The following is a 9,576-nucleotide window of genomic DNA, read 5'->3' as shown; positions in this document are numbered from 1 at the left end:
TGTCGCATATGCAATGGCAGGCATCACACTCTACTATGCCGAAGTTCACCAGCGCAAACTCCTCCTTTGAAAGAGTCCAAACAGCAGGCACAAACCACACCTCAGGCACCAGCGAAACCGAATCAGACTGGCATCCCACCACGTGTGCATCAGTGACTACACCATCCAATGCAGACATTCGCTACTATAGGCAATCGGGTTATACTCTTGGCAACAGCACAAATACGCATCTTAATGGCTTTGGCGATATCGACTCGTGTCGAGCTCTATGCGATCCAGGCTCTCAGGTAAGTCTAATGAGTACGCGATATTTTAATCAACTGGCTCTGCGGAAGCAGAAAAGTGCATTGCAATTACAAGGCGTTGGCAGTGGCAATCGCTCATATACTAATGGCCGGGCAGTCTTGCGCATATTTTCGACTGTCAATGCTTTATTTGGCTTGGATGTTGAATTCTACATCATCAACAAAATTACCTCAGCAATCCCTGTGGCTCCAATCATGGAAAACTGTTGGCAGCATTTACGCAATTTGCCTTTGGCAGACCCGAAATTTGGCGAAACTGGTGTTATAGATGCATTGCTTGGCTATAACCCCCAGACGTATGGGGCCAATTGTTGGCAGATGGCATAGTTCGTGGCGAACTTGATGATCCTGTGGCACAAAATACGCAATTAGGCTGGGTTGTATTCGGACCAGCTGAAGAAACCGTGCATAACTACAAGGCGGAACAATCTATGGCATTGCGTGTGGAGGCGCCTGATGAGCGAGTTGATGACCTTCTACACAGGCTATTTGAATCCAAAGAAATTGAGATGGCTAAAGGCGATACACTAGCAGCAGTTGATCTTTGCGAGTGCATTTTCATGAGCACCCATAAGCGTTTTGATGATGGCAGTTATTGTGTACAAATACCATTTACATCAGATGCTCCACCACTTGGCAATTCACATCAGATGGCACTCAGGCAATTTCACCAGTTGGAACGAAAATTGGCATCCAGCTCAGAGCTGAGGCAAAGATATGTGGCTTTTATGCGCGAATACGAACAACTTGGTCACATGCACCCTATTCAGCATCATTCAGGCGACCCATCTCAGGCATACTACATTCCACATCATGCAGTCATGGCAAAATTCCGAGTCGTATTCAATGCTTCCGCAAAAACATCGAATGGCATATCATTAAATGATACACAACTCGTTGGCCCCCCAATACAGGATTTTTTACTTAACCTTTTGCTTCGCTTCAGGCAGCATCGAATAGCATTCACAGCTGATGTGGAGAAAATGTTCAGGCAAGTCAAGGTTGACGAGAGGCACAGGCAGTGGCAACAGATCCTCTGGCGGGAATCATCCGATCAGCCCATTCGCACATATCAATTGGCTACCGTTACATATGGCACAACCAGTGGCACATATTTGGCTGTTCGCACTATGCAGCAATGTGGCAGAGACAATTCTTATAAACTCTCAGATGAATTACGAGCTAAAACTGCTTTGCACAGCATCCTGAATGTTTTCTACGTAGATGACTACCGTAAGAGTACACCTTCTGTTGGCATGGCGATTCAACTGGCGGCCGATGTCTCATCCGTTTTGGCAGACGGTCAGTTCCATCTCAGGAAATGGAAATCGAATAGCGCTGAAGTCTTGGCGCATCTTCTTGGCGATGCTGATCCATGTCAGCTTAATCCGCACTTGGCAGAAACTACTGTTCTTGGCTTACACTGGGATCCACTCACTGATGAACTCTTCTATCAGGTCAGCTCTTATGATGCACAACATCTTACGAAAAGGCAAGTGCTTAGCGATGCAGCAAAATTATATGATCCAATTGGCATGTTGGCACCAGTCATCATTACGGCTAAACTTTTCATACAGAAACTCTGGCAGGCAAAATTGGCACGGGACGACCCATTACCACTTGAACTGTTGCAAGAATGGCTCATATACCGAAGGCAGCTGTCCCAACTGGAGGCAGTGCGAATACCGCGTTGGATAGGCATGCAACCCGGATATCAAATACAACTTCACGGCTTCTGCGATGATAGTGTCAAGGCAATGGCTGCAGCACTCTATTTGGCAACAAACCACAATGGCAGTATCACTAGTCACATTATCGCATCAAAAACTAAAGTGGCACCATTACATTCGGTAACAGTACCCCGATTGGAACTTTGTGCTGCGCAATTGTTGGCTACTCTTTTACACGAAACAAGGCAGGCTTTGCATTTGGAGCACGTACCATACACTCTATACACCGACTCAAATATTGCTCTATGTTGGCTACGCAAAAACACATCACAATTAAAGCAGTACGTTGCTAATCGCGTTGGCTGCATTCAATCGATGACAGATATCAAGCATTGGCATCACATTCCTACCAAGCTCAACCCAGCTGATTGCGTCAGTCGTGGCATATTCCCTTTGGCGTTGCAAAACCACGCATTATGGTGGCACGGTCCTAATTCAACTGATTATTCAATCAATGAGCTGCACCACTGTGCACCAGCAGAGCTGGCAATAATGGAAGGCGAGTTAAAACCAGTTAAGGTAAAGGCATTGCAGGTAATAGGTCAACCCGCATTACAGACACACTACACTGCTGGCGACGAATTGGTCGTCATAGATCTGTTGCACCGGTTCAGCCATCTTGGCAAGCTATTGCACACTACTGCATACATATTGCGTTGCAAAAAGGCACATCATCGTTTTCGTTCGCATACACACATCTGTACAGGCGAAATGGACATTGCTTTAAATCACCACATCAAGGCAGAACAAGCGAAATATTTCGCAGTTGAAATCAAGCAGCTAAAAAAGGCACAGCCCATATCCACATCCAGCAAGCTCATTGCACTGAGTCCATTCATCAACTACACAGCGGACAATATATTGCGAGTAGGCGGACGCCTACACAATGCGAGGGTGGCAGAGCCACAGCGTCATCCAATCATTCTTCCGAAGGATAGCACATTGGCCAGGCTTTTAATATGGCAGGTGCATCAGGACACACTTCATGGCGGTATACAAATTATGCTTCATACGATTCGACACAAATATTGGATTCTACAGGCACGCATTTTGGTTAAGCAATGCATACACTCATGCGCGATTTGCAGGCGGCATAAACACATAATGCTACAACAACGTATGGCGACATTACCAAAGGCTCGGGTCACCCCATCTCCACCATTTGCAAGATCTGGCTTAGACTATTGCGGTCCATTCAACATACGCATTGGCTCCAAGGCTGTACGAACCGTGCGGAAGGCTTACGTGGCAATCTTTGTGTGCATGGTAACCAAGGCAGTGCACATCGAACTGGCTGAAGATCTCACTTCTGAGGCTTTCATAAATGCATACACCCGTTTCGTAAACCGGCGTGGTCCATGTAATCATTTATACAGTGACAATGGCACTACATTCATTGGTGCAGATCGCTTAATGGCCGCTGACTTACAGGCTTGGGATAATGAATATTTTCAACAGCAATTGGCAAATCGAGGCACAAAATGGCATTTTCTACCACCTGGCGCACCTCATCAAGGCGGTCTATGGGAAGCTGCCGTTAAGTCAGCGAAGAAGCACTTACTACGCATTGTTGGCACCCATTCCATTTACTATGATCAGCTACATACTCTACTTGTACATATCGAGGCTTGCTTGAATTCACGTCCACTTATACCATTGCATGACACTTGTGACGACAAGATGACTCTATCACCTGCAGATTTCCTAATTGGCAGATCTCTATTGGCAGTACCAGATGAACCTATTGGCAAGGTACCTAGCAACAAATTATCATACTGGCGACAATTAAGGCAAATGCAACAGCATTTTTGGCGGCAATGGCATGATGAATATCTATCAACTTTGCAACCACGTTCCAAATGGCATCAGAATGGCGACAACATCAACATAGGCGATGTCGTGGTTATCCGGCACGAGAATCTACCAGCAACACATTGGCGGCTTGGCAGGGGGATTAAACTTCACCCAGGCGAAGATGGTTTGGTACGAGTAGTCACGATCAAGCATTCAGCAGGCGAATGCATGCGACCTATCCAAAAGATATGCAGGCTTGTGGAGCATCCTGAACGTACCCGTCCAGCCGGGGAGGATGTTTGAGATTTGGCACAGCAACTAGGCGATATGGCAGCACACATTTAGTAGTTTTTGACGATGGCATCCTAACATCTGGCAGCGATAATTTTGGCTTCGTTTTTTTGCTTTTTCTTTCTCCTTCTTCTTTACTTGACTGGCATAGAGTGTGCACGTTTTTTTGGCTTGGCGAGATATAAATTATTCTAGTCTAATTTTTCCTAAATTGAATGAATAAATAAACTTTTGCGTGTGTGTAAATAAATCGTGTTTGTTTTTCATACAACTAACAATAAATTTTCGCTGCTAATTGCTGTATTAAAATATTTGAAAAAAGAAAAATAGATAATTAACTGTCCTTAGCCAAAGCTTCTTCCAATTTCGTTACCATGTCGGGCGTTATTCTTGAATAGCCGGGTTTATATAGTTTCTTTTGAGTCGCTGAGTACCATCGCTTTGGGTAAGGTTGCTTGCAAGTGGATTTTGATGGTTCCTGAGTTTGATTTTGTACTTTTGTGTGTTGCTGATAATTACATCTGTGACTGAGTCAATTCGAAGATCTCTATGAACATTTGCGTTTTTTATATACCAGGGGGCACAGACTATTTGCCGGAGGATTTTTGATTAAGTTCTTTGGAGTTTTTCAATGTTTGATGGAGAAGCAGAGCTCCAGAGTTCAATTCCGTAAGTCCATATGGGTTTTATCATTGTATTGTAAAGTTGCACTTTATAGGTGAGATTAAGTTTAGAATTTTTGTTTATTAGCCAGTTTAGTTCTTGTTGTTTGAGTTTAATTTGGGTTACTTTGGTTTCTATATGCTTTTTCCACGTAAGCCTTCGGTCGAGGTGCATTCCTAAGTATTTTGTGTCATTGCATTGTGGTATTACTTTTCCATTAATACGAAGGGCAGGGCAGGTATCTCGTCATAGAGTGAAAGTTATGTATATATTTTTCGATTCGTTAATATTTATTCTCCAGAGATCGAGCCATTTTTCAGTTTGTTGAGGTGGTCATGAAATGATTTTGTGGCTGTGAATGGGTCGTCACTCTAGCTGAGAATGGCAGTGTCGTCCGCAAATGTTGATGTTGTTGTACAGTCACTGGTTGGCATGTCTGCTGTGAAAATCAGGTAGAGCAAGGGGCCCAGTACACTACCTTGGGGTACACCGGCCATAATGGGGAAGGCATTGGAGCCAAAAGAATTTTGTTTTATATCAAATCTTCTATTTGAGAGGCAGTTTTTGATAACTGAGGATATATTGTGTGGTAAATGTTTCTCAGGTTTCCAAAACAATCCTTCGTGCCAAATTTTGTCAAAGGCTTGGGTTATGTCTATAAAGACGCCTGAACAATACTGCCTCTTCTCAAACGTTTCCTTAATTACTCGTACTATGCGGTGTACTTGTTCTATTGTGTTGTGTTTTTCTCTAAATCCAATTTGGTGGTTAGGTATTATTCTTTTCTTATTTATGTATGGCATTAGTTGTTTTATAAAAAGTTTTTCAAATAATTTTCAGAGAATTGGAGGTAGAATTGACTTGAGCGGGGTCCTTACCGGGCTTAGGTATCATCATGATTTTGGACAGCTTCCAGTCGTTTGGAAAATATGCAGTCCTTAAAATAGAGTTATAAATAAAAAGTTGTTGGTCTTTGGCGATTTGTGGGATCTCTTTCAGCATTTTCGCTGTAATTAGGTCGTAGCCTGGGGCTATTTTGGTATTTAAATTTTTAATTTCGCTTTTTAGCGGTTTTTTACTGAAGCAAATTGTCATATTGTCGTTTCGTGTGGAGTAAGGCAGAGAGTCAAGTTTTGTTAAAGTAGAGATTGGGGTAAATACATATTTAAGGTGATTTACAAAAGCAGCACCCTTTTCCTCATCGCTTTTAGCTCAGTTTCCATCTGTGAGTCGGAGGGGTGCTCTGTGTATAACAGGCTTTTTTTGAGTTTAGTGGCTTTCCAAAGAGAGTAGTTTATTGTTTCCGTTGGAGACAACTGTGAAGTAAAATTTTCGTATTCTATGCGATTTTTTTTTTTGAGAAATCTCTGAAGTGCTTTCGTCAGATTCTTGAGTTGTCTTTTAATTCGGGGAGATCTTTGTTGTTGCCATTGGCGCCGTACTTGTTGTTTCTCCTGTATAAGGGTTGCAATTTCGTTCGATGTATGGTAGTTTATAGGTTTGTGAGGTATTGGGAGTGGGGTTGATATTCGAGCGGCTTGTTGAAGTAAAGCTGTGAAGTCCTGGACGACCTTGTCAATTTCAATATTTGATTTTAGGGAAGTGTCGGTGTTAACATGTGAGCTAATATATTTTTTAAATTTTAGCCAATTTGTATGCCGGTTTGTGAGCTTTTCTTTGGATTTTGGATTGACTATTGTTGTGTTTCTAATCAGAATAAAAGTCGGCGTGTGATCAGAGGAGAGTGCCTCGGTAGCAATTTGATCTCTTTTTAAATTCTTTGTTACCGCAAAATCAATGACGTCTGGAGTTTTTTTCCGATCTGAAGGCCAGTATGTTGGTGTGCCAGTGGAGGATATGTTAAGGTCGAGTTTTGATATCACGTTCATCAGGGATTTTCCTTTTGGTGATATAAGTCTTGAGCCCCAGAATGTATGTTTGGCATTAAAGTCCTCGGCCGCTATATACTTGGGTCCAAGCTTTGTAAAATATTCTTCGAATTGAAGTTCCGTTATTTTATACCTTGGTGGACAATAGATTGAGGTTATAGTCAGACCTTTTATGTACTCTTCTAGACATATGCTTGTCGCCTGCATATATTCTGCTTCAAGGTTGTGAGTTGGGAAGTGTTTAATGTTGTTTTTTATGAGGACAGCAGATCCGCCTCTTGCTCGTCCACTGGGGTGTTTCGAATCGTAAAGTATGTAACCAGGTATCTTAAAGTAGCTTTTCTCGTTAAAATGGGTTTCTGAGATAAGCATGACGTCAATTTGATGTGATTGTAAAAACAATACAAGTTCGTTTTTATGTTGGCTTAAGCCGTTGGCATTCCAGAAGCAAATTTTAATTGCTTTCATGGTTTCGATAGGATTGAAAGTAGGATATTTTGATTTTGAATCATTCCCTGCATCATATTTTGCATGGTGTTCATAAATTGTGTCATATTTTCCATAAACAGTTGGATCATGTTTTCGATATTTGAAGATGGTTTAGTAGAGCTATCATTTTGGACGTTGCTTGGGCCAGTGAATCCTCTAACAGCGGGGACGCAATGCCGGAAACATTCTTTGTTTTTCGGTAGTGTATACTACACAACCTTTATAATTAGCGGTGTGGTTGTCTCCACAATTTCCGCATTTTTTTTTGTTGGGTCCTTCTTATTTGATGTACAATCCTTAGTGCGGTGAAAGTCGCCACATGCAACACAAACACTGCGGAGTGTGCAATAGGACTTCGATTATAATGAGCAAAACTGCCTAAATGAGATAGTGTGAATGTACTATTATAAATTTGGAAATCGTTTTATTTTTAATATTGGCTTATATGCCAATATTATTGCGTAAAAATTATTGTTATTTTAAAATAACAAAAATCTTGATCAGTGATAAAAAAATACGAGTAAAATACAAATTTTAAAATCAATTACTTTTTGTGTTTTGGCTAACTTTACTGCAATCGGTCGCACTGTGCATTTTTAAGTAAAAAGCATCTGAATATTTCTAAAAAAGTATATAGTAAGCATCTTGTTGAAGCTATACTATATAGTTTTTCTGGAATAAAACCATTTTGTTAAAGTTAATTCGTGAGTAAACTGTTCGGTTGAAAAGTAAAAAAGACTGAAAGAGAATTTATTTTGTGTATTAACACATTCCTTTTACATTATGTTCTTCGCGTGTTGCCAGATTTGATACAATTTCCCACACTTCCCTTCAAATTTGACATCCAGCGTTACAAAGTGTATATAAACTATTTTGTTTTAAAATTTTGACCAATTGCGTAAATACATTTGTAATGCTATACGGATGGTAACTTTTCGTTAGTATATCTGCCAACAGTTCATCTCCAGGTAGGTACTTCATGCTAAATTTAGCAACAACAACGATGCTAAATTTAGCAACAACATCTCCAACAAAATAATGGCGAATGCCAACATGTTTAGTGCGGTTATGAAAAACAGGATTTTTCGTCAACTTATCGGCACCTGTTATAAATTATAATTTGTTATTAGTATTTTTATAATTCCTGTATTAAGAAAAAAAAATTGATTAATGATAGGCTGGGAAACAACGTTACCGACAAGGATACTTTGCTAGGAATCAGCATTACCGACAAGGCTACGTTAGTAGGTTGAGAACCAACGTTACTAACAAGGCTACGTTGCTAGGAATCAGTGTTACCGACTGGACTACACTGATGGACTGGGAAGCAACGCTACCAACAAGGGTACGTTGTTTGGAATTAGCGTTACCGACAAGGCTACGCTAGTAAGTTGCGAATCAATGTTCTACGAATTTATTAATTACCTTGTTATTATATTGCCTGGTTTTACTGTGAAGTGCCCTGTTCCGTGGTCTGTGATCAAGTGTCATGCAATTCCCACGTGCACACTGTTCGAAGTGCTGCGACCAAGTCATCTTTTACCTGATTTTACTCCTCCTTTTATATAAATCTTTCGAAACGGGACTTCTAACTTCCGAGTGCACATTGTGTAGATTTTTTCTAAGTTGTTATTCTTCTTCTTTTTCTTAGTTGGCCATTACAGACGTGGGTTGTCCTTGGCCCCGTCGAATAGCCTCCGCCAGTCAGCCCGATTAGTTGCTTTCTGATGCCAGTTGGTAGTATCGAGCGCCCTCAAATCGTTGGTCACCTGGTCCTTGCCTTTTATTGGCATTATAAATATAATACGAATCATTCAATCGCAATAAAATATTAAATATATGTAATGCATCCCCTAATATTAAATATGCATCAATAAATGCATACGCAATATCTTTATTTAAAAACACAAACAAAATACATGCAATACAAATGCAAACAAAAATTTTTCTTCTTCTTATGCAAACGAAGCAACAACAATGCACATTAAAAACGTTTCCAAATCGTTTTGTTCGACAAACGCTAAAAAACCACTACCTTAGGAAAATGATCACTAAAAAGACCACTACATTCGGCAAAAGATAACTAAAATGAGCACTACCTTCGTGAAAAGATCGCTATAATGAGCACTACGTTCGTGAAAAGTACACAAACTCTAAAAATAAAGTTTGTGTTCGCGGACACAAACTTTAAAAATTTTTTGATGTGTTTCGGACATGAGCAGTACACTACGATACTGTACTGTTTATTTTCGTTCACTGCTCGTCGCCAACACGTAAGGGATTATAGATCTTTCAAATAATTTTTCTCTCGAATGCTCCTAACTCCTTCTCATCACTGTTGGTAATTGTCCAAGCTTCTGCACCATACAGCAAGACAGGCATAAGAGATTTGTAGAGCGTGATTTTTCTTTGTCG

The 9,576-nt window shown here is 40.8% G+C and overlaps 1 protein-coding gene across 1 annotated transcript; it reads left to right on the top strand.

The window, feature by feature from the left end:
- Window positions 1-35: 35 nt before the first annotated feature.
- Window positions 36-4,132, top strand: LOC119667334. The gene is made up of 2 exons (XM_038076623.1): window positions 36-564; window positions 624-4,132. The coding sequence occupies exons 1-2, from the start codon at window positions 36-38 to the stop codon at window positions 4,130-4,132; spliced, it is 4,038 nt and encodes a 1,345-aa protein (XP_037932551.1).
- The last annotated feature ends 5,444 nt before the right edge of the window (window positions 4,133-9,576 follow it).

The sequence above is a fragment of the Teleopsis dalmanni genome, chromosome 1 (assembly GCF_002237135.1).
Source record: "Teleopsis dalmanni isolate 2A chromosome 1, ASM223713v2, whole genome shotgun sequence".
Classification (NCBI taxonomy): domain Eukaryota; kingdom Metazoa; phylum Arthropoda; class Insecta; order Diptera; family Diopsidae; genus Teleopsis; species Teleopsis dalmanni.
This window is presented reverse-complemented; position numbering and strand designations above follow the sequence as displayed.